Source organism: Phascolarctos cinereus, unplaced genomic scaffold, assembly GCF_003287225.1.
Source record: "Phascolarctos cinereus isolate Bilbo 61053 unplaced genomic scaffold, phaCin_HiC Scaffold_2;HRSCAF=192, whole genome shotgun sequence".
NCBI lineage: Eukaryota > Metazoa > Chordata > Mammalia > Diprotodontia > Phascolarctidae > Phascolarctos > Phascolarctos cinereus.
Genome location: NW_027555625.1, coordinates 141,053,179 through 141,073,789, shown reverse-complemented (window position 1 = coordinate 141,073,789; position 20,611 = coordinate 141,053,179). Strand labels below are relative to the sequence as shown.

At 38.0% G+C, this 20,611-nt stretch overlaps 1 protein-coding gene across 4 annotated transcripts in view; it reads right to left on the bottom strand.

Annotated features, from left to right (window-relative positions):
• Window positions 1-17,343: 17,343 nt before the first annotated feature.
• Window positions 17,344-20,611, bottom strand: part of PIWIL2 (piwi like RNA-mediated gene silencing 2) — a 75,545-nt gene continuing 72,277 nt past the window's right edge. For all 4 annotated transcript variants that reach the window (XM_078149641.1, XM_078149640.1, XM_020975738.2 and 1 more), the window contains 3 exons: window positions 19,682-19,935; window positions 18,854-18,961; window positions 17,344-18,114 (listed from right to left, as the gene is read on the bottom strand). In XM_078149641.1, coding sequence (XP_078005767.1) covers window positions 17,958-18,114; window positions 18,854-18,961; window positions 19,682-19,935 — 519 coding nt within the window. In that variant the 3' untranslated portion in view covers window positions 17,344-17,957. The remainder of the gene's footprint in view (window positions 18,115-18,853; window positions 18,962-19,681; window positions 19,936-20,611) is intronic.

The window sequence follows — 20,611 nt, the reverse complement described above, 5'->3', positions numbered from 1 at the left end:
CTTGGGTTCCAATGTCACCTCATGTAAAACCAGTTTGAGAAGATTCAGAGAAAATGAATGCGGAATATTTTATTTTTCCAACACCACCATTCACAACCAGAACGAGACTGGAAGAGGGCTCAGGTGCTTTCTGGCATCCCTTGTCAGTACTACAACTGAAGACTGATTACAATACCCCTTCTAGAGCCTCACCGTGATGTGGCACCTTGGCTTTTCAAAGTCTGTGCCACTGGAGCAAAAGCTCTTACAAGCTGTTCCAAGCTGGAAAGGCTTTGGCAGACTTTGTCTGAGGACCAATCTGCTTAAGCAAAGGCAGGCTCATCAGGTTGGCTGCTGTGGGAGAAATCCCTTAGCCACGGCAACCACACACCACTATCATTCCTCCTTTTCTCTCTCAACCTTCTACTTACTTTTCTTCCTTCCCCTCTTTTCTTCATGCCCATCTATGCCTTTCCAGTCTTGTCGGAGGCTCCAGGAGCACTGTTTATTTCCTCAGATTGCTGACCACAATCTGTATATTTAGGAAAGGTGAATGGCCATTAAAGGAAGAAAGTTATCTCATTAGAAATATTTTCCTATTTCTCTCCTTTCCAAAAAGCTTTAGACAGAACTTGCTCACTCCTTAAGACTAACCTCCCCTTTCTCCTCTCCAGATAAGGCTTATTTTGAAGAGGGAAAAATAAAGGGAAACAGTGATAGTGAAAGCCAGAATAAGTGAGGGACGTGGCTATTGTTAGAAATGACGTCTTCTGCCCCCACACTCTATAATCCCAAATCAATTTTCAGTCAAAAACAACACTTAAGTTTTCTAATGTGAAAACCCTAACCATTCAACATTCCAACAAAATAAGCTCCATACTCAGTTTGTCTCAGATTCATCCCAAGAGTGATACTATGGTTTTTTTTCTTAGAATTCCTTCTTGATGATATTGCTTTAAGAAGGATTTTAAGTGACTGGAATTTATTTAAAGGAATATGAAGTTGTTGGCATTTTCTAAGGAAGTATGCATGAGCCACATGGTCCACACTTCTCTTGAAAGATGTTTAAGGAATGTAACGTGCTTGGAGATCCATAGATGAAAAAGTAAAGACAGCCAAACAGTTGTTGGGTTGTTTTTTTTTAAATCTCTCCCTGTAAATGGCTCTCACCAAGGACGATGGAAACAATGTTTTGATGAGGAGAGAGGTGAGAAATACGCTCCTTTGTTTCCCCCGTGAAGTCAGAGACTCCTTCCAAGAAAATGCATTACTCTGCTTGCAGGATACCTGGCAGCTAGGTAGTGCTTAAGCCCCACCCTGGTAAGCAGGGCAATCAATAAATAAGTTTATCGAGTGTTTGAGTTCTCCAAAGGAAAAGAATGATGTAAATCCAAAACCAGAAAAAAAAACTTCATAATTCTACTAAATTTTTTTTTAAAAGGACACATTTAGAACCCTAGAATTCACGTAGATGTCTGAAATAATAGTTCTTGTTTGTCCTTTGTTTTTGAAAAGGATCAGTTACAACACAGGGTGATATCTTAACTCTTGGGTGAACTGGATTTAATGGAGAAAGAGTCAGCCTCACTCTCTTTTCTAGGCTCATTGAAGTCTAGTGGCGAGACAAAAGTCAGGACTACTGGTGACATCCCAGGCTTCAGTGGATGACCATGTCAATATATGATCGCCCTTCACAGTGCCTGTTTCATGGCTGTTGGAACAAATTGTTCTCATCGGCCCATTTGGCCGGGGGAAATTTTCACATAGCTGGGGAAGACACCCCCCTCAACTCACTGATGGGTTTGAGGCCCGTGGGTTACCCTCAACCTGGTTTAGCCCATCTGCCAAGATGGTTCACCAGGGTGTGACCACTGCACATGTTTCAGCTTCTTGGAGGCACAGGTGAGAGCTGAGTGCCAGACAGACACCAAAGGTGGATGAACAGCTATAAAAAGGCTCAGCAAGCCCTCATACCAGAGGTGCTAGGCTTCCTTGAACACCCCATATACCCCAGATGTCTGAAATAGTGGTGAGAAGAGAGAAGGGAAGGAAAGAAGCAAGAAGTAGCTAAAAGCTTGATTTCTCTAGTAGAGACAACATGAGAGTGGATTGGGAGACCAGGCTCTGCCTTTAGCTAACTTTGTAACTGTCAGGTTCCTCATCTATAAATGACCTCTCGAGTCTCTTCCAGCTCTAAATATAAGAACTAATGAAAGCAGCTTTTGTTTGTCAAAGGGCTTTGGCGAGAACCTAAATGCTGATGAACAAGGGGACACACTGCAAGACAGGGAAAGACCCAGAAAAAAGTTGGGAAAGCTTGCTGAAGTTGTAAAGCTTGAGGAACCTCCCATAGCAGCCTCTGGATATTGGCCACATGAGTTGGCAAAGAGTAATAGAGAACTGTTTCCGTTCCAGTTAGTAACCTGCAGAAAGTACACTGTGTTTCTGACATTACCAAGTAAAAGCCACATATGTACAAAATACAACATAGTCTGCTTAGCAGAGACAGTGAAAGAATTAGAAGGATGCCTCTACTTCAGGTAGAGAGGGGAGAGAAGAAGTGCTCTTTAAAAAAAGTACTTGAGAGAAAACAAAAATAGCTATCAATAAAATGCATTTTTAAATAAGAAAAAATAGACAAAATCTTGGGAAGAAAGGATAGGAAGCAGTGAAGGGGAATCCTAATCTTCCTTAGGAGTTAGAAAGTAGAAGGACACAAAGAAGGTAAGAAGGAGGACCCCCTCTAAACTTTGGAAGCATTGTAACAGGTACCACCAAGCTTCTTCCCTAGAGGTGAAGAAAGGCTCCACAGGAACGTAGATGGTGATCCTCCAGGGCTTCTATGAGAAAGGCCGTTCCATTCTGGTCAGAAGAGATGGCTGAGTAGTGGTGGCTGCCAACTGTCGGTAAGAGGGGCTCAGAGAACTAAGATGACATTCTGACATGAACAGTAGGGAGGTACACTCTTCCCATCAGGTCTGGGTCAGAAAATAATGTCCTGAGGCTTATTAAACCTGATGGCCACCAGTCACTTCCAGTGATTCAACATGGGGACATGATTGCAATAAATGGAACCTTGAAGACAAAGATGATGAAGTCCTAGGGGAAAAGACCCAATAATATGAGATGTACAGGGAATATTTTCACAATTGTTGCTGATTGGAGGTAGGGGCTTGACAACAGAAAGGTTAATTTGGGAAGGTGGTATTTGCAAATAAGATCTTGTCTTCTTGACCTTAGCTTAAGATAGAGAATTGATGGATTGTTGGCTAGGAATGGCTGACTTGGGAGTCAGACCTAAGTCTGGATTCCAGCTTTGCCATTTACTGATTATTTGACCATGGACTTCTCAATTTTCTTCAGTTTCTTCACTTGTAAAATGGGAATAATAATGGTATTTACTATCTACAGAAGTATTGCGAGGAAAACACTTTGTGTGAAGCTTCAAGGGCTATACAAGTATGTCAATAATAAAAGCAGGTTAAAAAAATTGGCCAGGAGAATCATGAACCTGCTACAAACTAAATGTGGAGAACAAGGGAAGAAACTGCTTATATACATTCACCTTGCCAGAACTGTATGAAGAAAGAAAAGCCAAGTACAACATAGGAAGAATATCAGTGGAGAGGACTAGTAATTATCAGGAGAACAATACCCAGGAAAAAAAAACGCAGAAAAAAGACCATAATTACGAACAATATGGTGCCAGGTATCTATATAAAATTCACAAAATGTAGAAAATAAACAAAAGGAGAGATGTTAATGTAAGGTAAATGTGCCATCATAAATTAAGAGTGACAGTTGGTTAAGAAATGACTCAAGGCTAGAATATAGTTATTGAATTATTTACCTTAGGTCAACAATTCTCAAAACGTAATCCCTAAGACTCTTTCTGGGAGTCTGTATGGACAAAACTATTTTCATCATAATACTAAGATATTTTAATTTCTAATACAGTCAATATTGGTAGATATAATTTCCATAAACAAAAGCTTCTTGGGGAGTCCTCAATAATTTATAATAGTATAAAAGGTCAAAAAGTTTGAGAACCACTGCTTTATATAAATAAAAGTATGGAATAATAGTATTCTTTATTTAAATGTTTTAATAATAATAATAATAATAATTTAATAGTAATAGTATTCTTTCTTAAAATGTTTTTAAGGAAAAGGGATATATTGGGAAATGTTGGAGATATAAACAAAGGATGACAAGAAAGTATATTTCAAAAAATGAAAAAAAATATATTAGTTGTGAAAAAATCCACCAACCAGCATACAGACCATTTGGATGAGGATGAATAGGAACAGAGAAGTAATAATAAGTTCTAAATGGATAAATTACCTAAATATCAAAGGTCATATCATTTAAAAAGATTTGGAGAGGAATGGAAGGAGGTACCTCGTACAACTGTGGGCAGAGAAGAATTCTTTACTAAATAAGTGGGGTGATCACAGACAATAAAATAGACAATTTTGGTTGAATAAAATTGAAAAGCTTTTGTAAAGACAAAATTTATACAGCTAGAATTAGAGGAGAATCAGTTAGTTGGGATAATTTTTTGTACCAATTATCTTCGATAAATGTCTTATTATTATTTAAGATGTACAGGAAATCATTCCCCAACAGGTAAGTGGTCAAAGGATATGGACAGGAAGTTTTGAAAAAAGGAAATTCAAGATATCATCATGTATAAGAATACTCCAAATTATTACTAATAAAAGAAGTATAAATTTAAACAAGACTGAAGTTTCACCTCATATTCATCAGGTTAGCAAAAATGCCAAAGGGTGAAAAATACCTCAGGGGCTGTGGAAAGTGAGGTACACTACTGTACGACTGATTGATAGAGCTGTAAACTGATTCACTCATCCTAGATGGCAATTTGGAAATGTGCCAAAAAAGCCACAAGAAGGTCAAAGGAATAAGGACACATACAAAAATATTTCTAGCACCACTTCTATAATTATAAAGAAATGGGAGGAAAGTAGGTCCCCACAGACTAGAAAACAAATTGTGGTATATGAATGCAACAGAATATTATTGTGCTGTTAAGAAATTATAAATATGAAAAATTCAAAGGAACTTGGGAGGACTTATATGAACTGACATAGAGAGAAGATAGCAGCACCAGGAAATATAGTCAACAACATGACTGCAGTAATGTAAAGGAAAATACTACTTGGATCAGTGTCAGTAGTATAGAACTTGGATCAGTATGGTGAATAATCATGTCTTTAAAGCACCTGATGGTGAAGCCTCCTGCTCTTCATAGAGAGGTGACAGACGTCAAGTGAGGAATGACGCATACAATTCCAGACAGAGCCAATGGATTGATTTGTTTTGCTTGATTGTGCTTATTAAAAGAGGTTTGGGAGGAGAGAAGGCAGCTAGATGGAGCAGTGGATAGAGTGCTAGGCTTAGAGTCAGGAAGACTTATCTTAATGAGTTCACATCTGGCCTCAGACACTTGTGCAAGTCATTGTGCAAGACCCTGGGCAAGTCATTAACTCTGTCTGCCTCAGTTTCCTTAAAAATGAGATGGAGAAGTAAATGGCAAACCCCTCCAGTATTTTTGCCAAGAAAACCCTAAATGAGGTCATGAAGAGTTGGACAAGATTGAAAAATGACTCAACAACAACAACATGGTCCCTGGAAAGTGAGTGATATGAAAACAAAAAAGAGATAAAAGTGTCTCTAAAACATTTATAAAGAAAAACACTAATTTTAAAAAAAAGAAATGAGAGATTATATGGTAGTATACTATAGCTAACTCAACCACAGAAAGTGTTTAATGAGTTCTGGAAAGAAACCAGAACTAGGAAGGAATAATGATTTTTAAAAAATTAGGTAAAGAGGCCATTATCTGCCTCATTTTAAAAAAACAATTTATTTTTAGTTTTCAACATTCACTTCCATAAGATTTTGAGTTTTAAATTTCCTCCTCCCTCTCCCCAGCATGTAATCTGCTATAGGCTCTACTTATACATTCATAATAAGCATATTCTCACATTAGTCATGTTGTAAAGCAGAATTAGAACTAATGGGAGGAACCACGCAAAAGAAGAAATAAAACAAAACAACTAAAGAAAAGCAGAGCAAATAGTATGTTTCAGTCTGCATTTAGACTCCAGAGTTCTTTCTCTGGATGTGGATAGCCTTTTCCATCATGAGTCTTTTGGAGTTGTCTTAGATCTTTGTACTGGTGAGAAGAGCTAAGTCTATCAAAGTCAGTCATCACACAATATGGCTGTTACTGTGTGCAGTGTTCTCCTGGTTCTGCTCATTTCACTCAGCATCAGCTCATATAAGTCTTTCCAGGTTTTTTTGAAGTCAGCCTGCTCATCATGCCTCATTTCTTATTAAGCCTGAATCACTGAATGGGCGCTGCCTCAGTCAAACTGAGATCTGTTAAAGACCTTAGCTTGAAAAGGTCAAGGTCTCCCACTGCATCCTAAGCCATCTTTAGTTGTCCTGGTCTATATCTGGCCACTGGACCCAGACGGCTCTGGAGGAAAAAGTGGGGCCAGTGACTTTGCACAGCCCTCCCTCACTTAAAGCCAATTCATCTGTATGTCATGGCATCACCTCCCTGATGTCACGGTCCTCTTCAAAACTGAAGGACAAACACCCACCACAACCACCACAACCACCGCCATGGGCAAATCATTTAACCTCTGTTTACCTTCATCCATGGGAAAAGGAAATGGCAAACCACTCTAGTATCTTTTCCAAGAAAACCTCATGGACAGTAGTGGCATGCTATGGTCCACAGGGTCACGAAGAGTTAGATGTGACTGAACAATAGAAGATGAACAGAACAGTGACATGATTCCATAAGAAGAGTGTTGAGAGTGCTAAAACCCGAATGAGCTGATATAAACAGTGAATGCTAGACACAACAAAAGGCTTACACACACATTCTTCAGGCCTTCATCCCCTCTTATGAACTAGCTGATATTATGCCAGTTTCTCTCCTCTCCAATCACAGAGCTGCCAAAATAATCTAACACACAGAAGTCTGACTATACCCTTGATCACAAAACTCTGTTGGCTCACTGTCATCTATTGGATGAACAATGCCTTCTTAGCCCTCCTCTATCTGGCTCTAACCTTTCCTTCTATCCTTATTTCATATGACTTTCACTCATTTACATTATAGCCTAGCCAAATTGGACCCCTAGAGGTTCTCTAGTCTGATGTTTTATTTTTATCACCCACCCCTGAGCATGGATGCAAGCTGTCCCTTGGATCTGGAATGTATTCTCTCCTATCTCCCTCTACTTGTTAAAATCCTTTCATTCTTTCAGTGCACAGTGCAGGTATAGTCTCCATGAAATCTTCATTAATACCCACGGTTGAAAGTGCTAAATTCTCTTTCCAAATTTCCTCGGTCTTAATCTCTTCTCTGCCTCAACATATTTTACCTTGTATTATGCATATGTTTTTTCTCCCCAGTAGACTACAAGAGAGTGCTCTGTGTGTAGGACCTAAACAATTTGTCAACTCTATATCTCTGAGCATAACAAGATGCCCAGAGTTAGACACTTACTAGATATTCTTAAAATTTTGATTGAAGGCATGAATAAAACCAGAAAAGGAACAGAACCTTGCTTAGGGAAGATGGAATAATGGTCAACAGAATGAAAGCAGGGCTATTCAGCTCTTTCTATTTCTTTTGCGAAGGTAGATGACATTTGGGCTGAAGGGAAGAAAAACAGTAAATAGAGTTGAAACAAAATAAACAAGATGGTGAGTGCACCTAGTTGTCTTCAGTGAGTTCAAGTCATAGGTGGATGTGCTTACTGAGCCACTATCTGTGGACTTTGAAAAATCGTGGAAAAGAATAATAATCTTTATATGGTGCCTACTCTGTGCCAAGTACTGGGTTAAGCACTTTACAATTATTCTCTCATTTGAGAATCACAACCACCCTAGGAGGCAAGACATTATTTTAGGTCCTATTTTACAGATGAGGAAACTAAGGCAAACAGGGTTAAATGACTTGCTCAGGGTCACACAGTTAGTAAATGTCTTAAGCTGGATTTAAACTCAGGTCTTCCTGACTCCAAGTCTGGCATTCTATATATTAAACCACTTAGCTGCCTCTAAACCGAAGAGTCAAACATGACTAAAAAACAGGTGAACAACAAAGTGGAAAAGGCAAGATCGGAAATACACAAATGAACATGTCTTGATCTCTAAAAAAATAAAGTCCAGCAGCTCTTTCAGCTTATCTCCCACTGAATTTAACTTCTGACAAAATTATAGAGACTGCCTTATTAAAGCGATGGGTTGTGAACATTTAGAAATAAAAATTAGTGATTGCTAAGAGCTAGGATAGGTTTAAAGAGACCCAATTTTCTTCTTTTTCTTAACCTCACTTTCTTTTTTTGACATAATGACTAGACTTAGAGACGAGGGAAATGCTGATGACACAGTATACCTGGACTTGAGCAAGGTTTTCACAAAATACAAATTACTTAACAGGTACTACAAAAGTCCTATGGCCAGTAAATTCTCACCTCTTACCCTTTCAGTCCCTGAGATTCAGAATACCCATGTACCTAAGGAAAACTGTTCTCTTCCCTACTATCACCAGTTCCCATTTCCTTATCCCCATTTACTTCAGTCCTATCCTTCCCATGTTCCAGTCCAGCTCTTCCTGCTTCTTCCATTGTGCCTTTGGGAATTCCTGTTAAATTTCCCTTCATTTTAGACCTCTTACTTTGTTTCTTCCATCTTAGGATCACAGATTTGGAGCTGGAAGGGACCTAAGGGATCATCTAGTTCCCCACCACCACACTTACTTTACAAATGAGGCAACTGAGGCCCAGAGAAGTTTGAGTAACTTGCCCAAGGCCATACAGGGAGAGGGAGAACCAATATTCAAACTTAAGGGTGTTCTCCTTCCAAATCTAATATTCACTGTACTGTGCTGGCACTCATGGAGACCTGGCTCCCTCTCCCCCTCCCCATCACAAACTGTATTAGACACTGCATCCTGGGCAGAAGCCTCTACTTGGACCCCTGTTCCCATCCCTTCCAGTGTCCTTTGGAAAACTGCCCCCCTCCCCCCTTCTCTAATCTTAACTCTCTTATCTCCTGGCTTCCTTCCCTGAGCAGGCCTGCAAACTCTTCCAGGTTTCCTCAGTTTTTAAAAAATCCTCACCTGATGCCATCAGCCCCTCAAACTAACATCCTTTATCTCTTCTTCCTTTTAGAGCCAAAGTCTTAGGAAAAGTTATCTATAGGCATCATCTCCACTTTTTTTACTCACCTTCCCAACCCCTTGCAATCTGGCTTTCAGTTTCATCACTCAAATGAAAACTGCTTTCTCCAGACTTCTCAGTGATTTCTTAATTTCCAAAGCCAATGGCCTTTCCTCAATTCTGCCCTTTTTGACTTTCTGGCAGCATTTGTTTGTGTTGAGTACCTTTTCCTCCTGGAAACTCTCTCCTAATTTTGTGACGTTGCTCTTAGTTCTTCTGTTTGACTTTTCATTCTTAGTCTCTTTGGCTGGCTTACCATCTGTGTCCTACCCTTTAATTATGATTATTCTCCAGGTCTGTGTCCTAGGCTCTCTTCTCTCTCTAGGGTAACCTCATCAGCTCCCCTAGGTTGAATTATCATCTCTATGCAGATGACTTCCAGAGCAGAGTGTGTGTGTGTGTGTGTGTGTGTTTGTGAGCGCGCGTGTGCACTCGTGATTATTTTGTTGTTGTCGAGCCATTTCACTCATGTCCAACTCTTTGTGACCCCATTTGAGGTTTTCTTGGCAAAGATATTGGAGGGATTTGCCATTTCCTTCTCCAACTCATTTTACAGGTGAGGAAACTAAGGCAAATAGGGTCAAGTAACTTGCCCAGGGTCACAGAGCTAGTAAGTATCTGAGGCTAGATTTGAACTCAGGTCTTCTTGACTCCAGGCCCAGAGCTCTATCCACTGTGCCACCTAGCTGCCCAGATATAGTATACACATACACACACACAGATCTCTAGTGTCTCTTGCAGTCCAATTCCACATTACTGCTTATTGAACATTTCAAAATTGACATAGGCATCTCAAATTTAACAAGTATGAAACTGAACTCATTGTTTTCCCTCCCAAACCCTACCTTCATTCCAAACTTTCCTATTTCCCCTGTCTATCTGTATGGTCAACCAAATTTACAACCTTAGAGTCATTTCCTATATCTTTTCCTCACATAACCAATCAACTGCAGAATGTCTTGTATTCCTCCCCTTCTCCCTCCACTCATACGGGCAGCAAAATGGGACTATCAATTTCCTCATTTTGGACATTAACAGAAGATGCTGGATATATTACTAGGCATATGCCACAAGGAGGTCAAAGCAGAGGGAATGGTAGTACATATTAAAAATACACACACAGAGGTATTTATCAATATAACTATATAATCTCTCTATGTACATAACTGTTATATACACTGTGGTGCATATATGTGTGTATATACACATACTTTTGTAGTAGCAAAGAGTTAGAAGTAAAGTGGTTGCCCGCTGATTGAGGAATGCCAAAACAAATTGTTTCATATCAACATGATGGAATCTTTCTGGGCTGTTCAGAAAAGAGGCATATGAAAAAAAAAATTAGAAAAACTTATGAACTGGTCTATGAGCTGATCCAAAGGACAGCTAGCAGAACTAGAACAACTTCCATAATGCCAACTATTAATGAGGTAAAGGGAAACACAAAGGTCTTTACTTATTACAATGGAGAAGGGGCTGGACAGCAACACTGATAGAAAGTATCAATGAAACAGTAACAAAGAGTATGGACAGTACACTGGGACTTACTAGAAATAACATGGTCATTAAGATATTTTAATGACTATGCTTTATTCTCTCTTTATAACAATTTGAGGGTGAGCCATATTCACTTACTAGTTTTTGGTTACAAAACACTACTTCCAAACAAGCTTTTCAGAGGAAATGGGCAAAATGTGAGTGCTTCTAAGCTTTGTAAAGGCAATCTTTCTGTTGATTTATTTGGATCTCTTGAGAGAAGGCACGGTGTGTTCATGTTGTTCTTGATCAAGGCTAACCTTCATTCGGTCTGTGATGGCAAAAATGTTTTTTTTTTTTTTTTGCTGTGGGGCAAGCATAGCTAGATCTGGTGCTCTGTGTGCACTGGCTTGTGCTTTTAGAGGTAGGAGTGGGATTACCTGACTGCAGGAGAATTACCCACGTTTACATAGTGCTTTAACATTTATGAAGCATTTTTGAAGTGGTCATAATTATTAACCTCTTAACCCCCTTTTTAGATACATCAAGGTACAATGACCTCAACAAGCATACCCTACCTCAACTGGCTGAACGTTAAGTGAAACGATCAAGGAAGCAGCTGCACAGGAACACTGCTGGCCACATCCTGCTCTTCTCAAGACCCTTCATTGGCTCCTTATTGCTTATTAAATAAGGACAAACTTCTTTGCCTGAGATTTAAGGCTTTCCACAACTTAGACCCATCCTCTTTTTCTTTTTAGCATTTATTTTTTTGTTACATTTTGGGTTCCAAGCTGTTTCCCTTTTTGCCTCCCAACCCCACATGAGAAGGCTAACATTTGACACATACACATACGTGAAACCATACAATATATACTTCAGTATAGCAGTTCTTTCTCAGAAAGTAGATAGCATCTTCTTTCATAAGTCCTTTGTAGCTGATCTGAATAGTCATACAACTCAGAATAGCTTAAGTCATTTACAGTTACTCTTCAAATAGCATTGCTGTTACTGTATAAAACATTCTTTTCATTATTTCATGCAGGTCTTTCTATGTTTTTCTAAAATCACCCTGCTCATTATTTCTTACAGCACAGTAGTATTCCATTACATTCATATACCACAACTTGTTCAGCCATTCCCCAACTGATGGTCATACCCTCGATTTCCAAGAGGTGTTATAAACATTTCATAACATATAGGTTCTTTTCCTTCTTCCCTGATCACCTTGGGAAACAAGACAAAACAGAAAACAGTGGTATTGCTGGGTTGACAGGTCACAGTTTTATAACTCTTTGGGTCTAATTCCAGATTGCTCTTCAAAATGGTTAAATCAGTTCACAATTCCACCAACAGTGTATTAAGTGCCCCAATTTTTCCACATCCTCTCTAACATTTTTAGCCAATCTGATAGGTGTGAGATATTATCTCAAAGTCATTTTAATTTGTATTTCTCTAATCAGCAATGATTTAGAGCATTTTTTTCATATGAATATATTTAGCTTTGGTTTCTTCATCCAAAAATTGCCTGTACATATCCTTTGACCATTTATCAACTGGGGAATGACTCACATTCTTATAAATTTGACAAAGTTTTCCATATATTTGACAAAGTTCTCTATACAGTTAAGATATGAGGCCTTTATCTGAGAAACTGCCTATAAAAAGGTTTCCCCCAATTTTCTGCTTTCTTTCTAATCTTGGCTACACTGGTTTTATTTATATAAACCTTTTAGATTTAATGTAATCAAAATTATCCTTTTTACCTCTCTCATTGTTCTCTGTCTTTTGTTTATACATAAATTCTTCTCCTATCCATAAATCTTATAGGTAATATGTTCCATGTTCTTCTAATTTACCTTATGATACCTCCCTTTATGTCTAAGTCATGTATCCATTTTGACCTTATCTTGTAAGATATTGGTCTGTACCTAGTTTCTGTCAGATTGCATTCTAGTTTTCCCAACAATTTTTACCAAATAGTAAATTCTTATCCCCAAAGCTTAAATCTTTACATTTATCCAATACAAGGTTACTATAGTCATTTGCTACTATGTATTGTTTATCTAGTCTATTCCACTGATCCACCATCCTGTTTCTTAGCCAGGACTAGATGGTTTTGATAATTATAGCCTTAAAATACAATTTAAGATCTGGTGCAGCTAGACCTCCTTCCTTTGCATTTTTTTTCATTAAATCCTTTGATAATCTTGACCTTTTGTTCTTCTAAATGAATTTTATTATTTTTTTATAGATCAATAAAATAATTTTTTTTTGTAAATTAATTGGGATGGCACTGAATAAGTAGATGAATTTAGGTAGAATTTTCATTATATTGGCTTGGCTAGTGAACAATTCCACCTCTTGTGAACAATATTTCTCAAATTATTTAAACTGACTTTATTTGCATAAAAATGTCTTATAAGTATCTTTATGTAAGTTCCTGAGTTTGTCTTGGCAGGTATACTCTCAGGTATTTCATACTGTCTACAGTTATTTTAAATGAAGTATCTCTTACTATCTCTTTCTGCAGGGCTTTGTTGGTGATATGTAGAAATACTGATGGTTTATTTAGGTTTATTTAATATCCTATTGCTTTGCTAAAATTATTGTTTTAATTAGCTTTTTAGTTGAATCTACAAGATTTTCCAATATACTATCCTATTGTTTGCAAAAACAGGTAACTTTATTACCTCACTGCCCATTCTGATTCCTTCAATTTCTTTTTCTTCTCTTATTGCTATCGTTAGCATTTCTAGTACCATATTGAATAAAACTGGCTATAATGGGCATGCTTGTTATACTCCTGATGTCACTGGGAAGGCTTCTAGCTTATTCTTATGCTTGCTGATGGTTTTAGCTAGTTTGCTTATTATCATTTTAAGGAAAAAATCCATTTATACCTATACTTTCAAGTGTTTTTAATTAAGTGTTGTATTTTGTCAACAGTTTTTTCTGCATCTATTGATATAATCATATGATTTTGGTTACTTTTGTTAATTGATATAATCAAGTATGTTAATCAGTTTCCTTATATTGAACCAGCCCTGCATTCCTGGTATAAATCCCATTGGTCATAATGTATAATCTTTGTGATATATTGTTGTAGTTTCCTAGCTAGTATTTTATTTAGCATTTTCGCATCCATATTCATTAGTGAAATTAGTCTATAGTTTTCTTTCTCTGTTTTTGCTCTTCCTGGTTTAGGCATCAGCACCATATTTGTTTCATAAAAGGAGTTTGGTAGGACTCTTTCTTTGCCTATTATTCCAAATAGTTATTTAATATTGAAATTAGTTGGTCTTTAAATGTTTGGTAGAATTCACTTGTAAATCCATTTGGTCATGATTTCTTTTTAGGAAGCTCATTTATGGCCTGTTTAACTTCTTTTTCTAAAATAGGTTTTTATTTAGATATTCTATTTTCTCTTCTATTACTCTGGGCAGTCCATATTTTTGTAAATATTCTTCCATTTCACTTAAATCGTTAAACTTATTGGCATACAATTGGCCAAAATAACTCCTAATAATTGCTTTAATTTCACCAACCCTATTTTTCTAGCCTTCTCTCATACTTATACGTAAATGAAGTTCTAGCCAATTTACACTACTCATTGTTCTTGGTATACATGATATTTTTCTGCCTTTGCTTAGGTTATTCCTTGTACTTAAAATGCTCCCTGTCACCCAACTGTTGTATTTCCAACTATCTTTTAAAGGTCATCTGAAATGCTACCTCTTCCAGGAATGACAGCAGCTGATACTTATACACCTTGCAGTGTTTTACATGCATTACTACATTTGCTCTTCGCAACAGCCTTGTGAGCTAAGTACTATGTGTCTCTGAAAGAGTAAGTGAGGTCACTCAAGGTAGTGTCTGAGGTAGCATTTAAAAACCAGGTATCTCCCACCTGCAAGTGCAGTATTCCTTCTGCTACACCACGATGTTCTTCCTTGATTACTGCCTTTTCTCTAGGACCTCACATAGTACTATACATCTTTTTCATGTGTCTCTCATATGCTAATTATTTATATATATCATAACTCTTCTCCCCAACTATTTAGTAGCCCAGAGAGGATAGACTAGCAGACTCAGCATATACCCCTGCATGCCGTAATAAATACATACTGAACCAAATCATAAATAGATGATTAGATGAATTACATTATTTCAGCTTTTCATAGCTGGGGGTTTTCATAGTGGGGGTTCAGCTATATAATTTTTAATTATTCTGTTAGAAAGTGGTGTCAGCTGGAGCAACTTCACATGGATTATACTCACATTACTGCATGAACATAATTATATTTTAACTGTTAAATACTGTATTTTCAGAGATATATGCAAAAATTTTACTTCAGTTTTTATAATTGGATTATAAAATTTAGCCTCTTATTCAAATAAAACATTCTGCACAATGAAACTGGCTGGCCCTTTATTCAGAGGCTATCAGGAAAAAAGTCTAGAATGACTTCCCCTTGGACTTTGTCTTTTGCTCATCAGTACATAGATAGACCCTTGTTGTGTTCAATTAAACTTACTGAACTGAAGGGAGGGACTGAAGTATAAAAAACACATTAGAAGAGAAGTAACATTCACTCATCATGGCTTGTGAATAGTTTGACTATGCAGGGCAGTTTCTCTGCTGGCCATGGCCCCCACACTCAAACCAAGAGCAGGATGAGGAGAGACTCTTATAATCTGAAAAGGTGAACAAGCTGAGGAGGAAGATCTAAATGACATCAAAATGTCCAGTGGAGGCACAACACAACGTGGGATCTACAGTGGCAGGGAGCCCATGGCATCAATATTTCATATTGCTCTTGCAGGCTTATAAATAATGATGTGGTCAGAAGCACTGAGAAAGACTCTAGGGCTGTATTATGTAGCGATGTAACTAAGGTAGAGAAAAAAAGCTTTATTTACGTACTCTAGTAAAGAGTCTTGATGATGCAGCTGGTGATCAGGACAAAGCACCCATAATAAGAGGGGTTTATTTATCAACTTATTTGTCGTTTTGTTTTGCAGGTGACATTGTTCTTGATAAGTAAACAACTAGTGCCTCAGTTTCATCTGGCACTGTGATAAAACACAGTCCCAACACCAGAAGGTGAAGCATCGGTTGTAAAAATCAAAACAAAACTCCAGTGGTTTACAATCGCTACCATATGCTAGCACAGGCTCCTTAGCCAGGAGCTACTTGACATTCTGGAATAATGCTAATGAATCTACCATCTACTAGGAAAGTATTTACGTGTTTCATCAATCTTAAATAATAAATTATACAATTTTTTTGCCTTCTACTTCTAATTACTCAATGTCAAGACTGAAAAATGAGGCTAGAAACTGGAAACAAAAAATGAAGGCAGATTTTCATTGCACTCAGGTATTGTTTTTAACTTTTCCGACTATATCAGATAGACAAGATCTTAAGAAATACAACCTCAAAAGAAACATTCAAAATGGTTGCAGAGAGAATCAGATCAGAAAGCTGTCTGTCAAGTTATAGACCAGTGATTCAACACATTTAGTTCAATGTTCTTAAAATTCCAAATTCTTAGCTTCTTTTCTTCTCCCACCCCCAACATCTCAATAAAGACAGAAATGTACCCAAGAGCTTCCATCTCACCAACCTCCTGTGAACTCTACTGTAAACCAAAACAACTTCCTAATTTTGTTTTTCTAAAGGGTTTTTGGCTAAAGTTTCTTTTTCTCACAGTTCACAAATAAAATATATGTCTCCTTCCTTCCTTACAGAAAGGACAAGAAGAAAAGAGGAAGGAATTAAATAAAATCAACTCTTTTAAACAGAAAAAAAAATACAGTATAGGTGAGAGACTGAAAGGTTAAATGGGAGACCAAATTGGCCCTTCCAAAACAAAGAGGAGTACATGCAAACAGATTGGCATGCTCCTAATTCTAAAGAGGGAAGAAATATCAGCCTTCTTTATGTATGGAAATTTTGATATCTGGACTTTCATGTGTGTACTACATTTTTAAAAGCTGAGTTGCTAAAAAAATTTGTCCCAGCTTTAGAAAACTTTCTAGGAAACTGAATGGCCAACAAGAGGTCACTGTTCAAGGCAATTAAATATTTCCCTTCCACATATAAATAACAGACTTAATTAACCAGACTTGTGGGAAAATTGTATTATACTTGAACATCCCTAAAAAAGGTATCCCATATGCCAAATGTCTCCTTTCTAAGTTCAAGAATCTCTTCTTTAAGAAATGGATTTAACATATTAATAACCAAAACAAGGCAGAAGTATTTGGGGCTGGAAGGCAAAATTCAAAATAGAAGGATTTAAATCCCTAGGCTGGCAACTCTGCTGCTAAGCCCAACCAAGAGAGCTAGAAAGCACACAAAACACAGAAAGGGTCCATTTGAAATATCTGGAGTGCCAGAGACATCTAAAGTGAAGGTTGACAATAGTGTTTTAACATACCTCCCTCAATTCTTTTTAGAGGTGGAGGACTAGAGGTGAAGATCAGAGTTTTTTCAAGGTTATTTGGTTAGCTTTGCTAAACTGCTTTGTTCCCCTTCTGTTTTATCATTTATTATAGGGCTGGCTCTCTGTGGGAGGGAAGGACAAGATTAAACGGTGGGAAATTTAGGTGATGTAAAACAAAGATATTAATAAAAATTTATTAAAAAATACAATAGGCTTTTATGTCAGAAGTGTCATTGAGAAATGCTTGCTGAATTGAGCCCAATTCCACGGAAAGGCTAAGCACCAGGCCAGCAGGAGCAATGCCTGTTTTAAAGAAACAGCTGTTTAGCCTTTCCCAGTTGTCCAGATGTCTCCTTAAGGAACTTGCAAAGACCACATATTTTCTCACCTATGGCACCAGAAAGGATGATGGGGTTTGGAAAACAGAGATATTATAGATTTTTACAGTTCTATCTGGCTTGGAGGCTTACGAGTTGGTTTGGTTTTTTTTTTAAACTTTTCCTAGACCTCCAAAAGTGGCAATGTTCTATCTCCTTCCCAAATGGGGAATGGTAATTTTCAAGTCACACAGGGCTGAAATGACTTACAGTTTTCTTGGTAGTAGCAGTTGAAAAAATAAAATGAAGTAAATATTACTGGGCTGAGGAAGGGGAAAACAGCAACTCAAAAATGCCACTTTTTGTCTCTGTTGATACTGGAGAAGTCATAGCTCGGGTTTCTACACAAATCCAGAAAACTCATTTTTCCCTTTTCTCAACTTGCTTGCTGACACTTTGGGTTACAGGAAGAAGAGTTTCTCACACAACTGGATGGCTGGTTCATGATGTAAGACTTGTCCAGACAGGAAAGCTAGCTTGTGGGCATACTTGCAGGGAGCTGGGACTCTGATGGTGCCAGGCCAATTCCAGTACATGTGGCAAAGCTTGAATGTTAACCTGAAGGCCAAGAACAGAACAATGCACTCAGGACTACTTTGTGCTTAAAAATATCCATCTGTCCACTTGGGAACGCCAATTATCATACACCATCACATTCCCTGAGTTATTCTTAGCAAACTAAAACCTCAAATGTGCTGAAAAGTTCTTGGAAGCCTTCCTAATTATTTCCCAACAGGGAAGATGTTTCTGATATTACCATTAACTTAATCAAATGCCTTGGACAAATTAATTTACCTGTAGCTTGGCTCTCCCGTTCACCAAATCAAGGAAACTTTCTACCAAAAACGAGTAAATTCTTCCAGTCAGCCAAATTTAATGTTTTCAAAAAAAAAAAAGAGACTACAACTATGCTGAGAAAATTAAGTATTTTTGTACTGTCCAAATTCAAACTATATTTTTACCCCCTGAAAATACTAGTCAAAGATTTCAAGGAACTCAACTGGCAATTGTTCCTGTGGTTGGCTCTATCTTAATTAGCTGGCTCCAGACTTACCTTCTAAAGCTACAATTCTCAAACTTTGGGGTCCCAGGACCCTTTTACACTCTTAAAAATTAATGAGAACCCCCAATCATCTTTTGTTATACGTATTACATTTGCCAATATTTACAGTACTGGAAATTAAAATGTCTTAGTATTATTATGATAATAGTTTTGACCTCCTGGACTCCAAGGAAAGTCTCCAGTTCTCAAGCCCATATTTTGAGAACTACTGCCCTACAGGAAGAAAGGGCTCACCTCTGCATGTGGTCAGGGCTCAAATTTGCAGTGTTGAGAACGCATACATAATGTGTAGGAATGCCACAGCCCTGCCGCACGTGATGGGCAAGTAGGTAGAAATCCACCCTGGCAAGAAAAACGATCAAACTTGTGACACGGATTGTATTACAGAATCACAAAATCTCAAGAGCTGGAAGCATTTTATTCAATACCCAAGCAGGAATACTCTCCATACAATATCTCCTTAGAAGCTTGAAGACTTCTAAAAAATGAAGAACTCACTACATCTTCAGGCAGTCCCTGAAGACTTTTGGATAGCTCTTTTTTTTTTTTTGGTGAGGCAATCAGGGTTAAGTGACTTGCCCAGGGTCACATAGGTAGTAAGTGCCGAGTGTCTGAGGCTGGATTTGAACTAAGGTCCTCCTGACTCCAAGGCCAGAATTCTATCCACTGCACCATCTTGCTGCCCCAGATGGCTCTATTTTTTATCTTTGGAGCTAGAAGGGATTTTGGAAATCTAGCTCAACCACCCCATTTTACAGATAAGAAAAAAAGAGAAACCTAGTCCAGTGTTATTTCCTGGAGAGCTGGTAGACATTTGCATCATCTCCATCTCCATTACAGAGGGAGGTCTGTGCCTGATGTTTTGTTAGCTTAGGAGAACCTCTTTACCCCCACCAGTTTATTCCCTCAAGCACCATAGGCAGGAGGCAGAAGAAGAAAAAAAAAGTGTTTTCTATACACATAGTCTCTAAGAACAACCCTTCCATCCTGAATCTAGAAGAGTCCTCCAAAAGCTGATCTCCCATATTTCCCCAAAGATGAGCTGAAAGGCAGCTTACTCACCACTCTCTGCTTGTGATGGTGTGGTCCACTACAGTACCTGGAGAGGGAGTCACAAAATTATCTGTAGCAGCCGAGTACAGGTTAGTGCTAATTTTTTTCTGGACCACAAACACCACCATCTTGGGTTGGTAGTTTTCAAAAGCTTCAAAGCACTTCTGTAACTGAGGGATCTCATAGCTGGTGACCGTCTTCAGCTGACCATCTGATACTCCATCTCTGTACACCACAATTTTCTCTGGCAGGCAGTGGTTTACCTGAAGTGAAACACCAAATAATACAAATTCTCTATTATCTCTGAGAAAAGGGAACTCACCAGACACAGTACTCACTGGCGAGAAAGATTCAAACTTGCATTTCTTGGGCATATGACATCAGATATATTTGACAGACAGGTCCAAACAGAGTTAGTTTTGCTGAAAAAAGTTCGTGTTCATTTCTAGATTTCCACAGGATAATGAGAGGTCAGGAATATCAAAAGGAGCCGTCAAACAGTACATAAAGAAAGATAAGCAAACTTGAGTCAAGCAGATTATAGGATTACAGATTTAGAGCTGAGAGGTTCCTGATTTAAATGTGTAGGAAAAGTTGAAAGACTGTTCAGAAAAATGATGGTCCCAATTCATCTGCCTGTCAACTTGGAATTTATATTAAGCCTTCATCATCATCATCATCATCATAATATTAGCTAACATTTATATAACGCCTGTTGTGTGCCAGGTACTGTGCCAAGAACTTTGCAAGTATCATTTCATTTGTTCCTCACAACAACCCTGGGAGGTAGATACTGTTATTGTCCCCATTTTACAGATGAGGAAACTGAGGCAAACAGAGGTTAAGGACCTGCCTATGGTCATGCAGCTAGTAAATTCCTAATCCACATATAGAATAAAACAAAACTCTTCTTTGGCATAGATATACCAAGTAAACTAC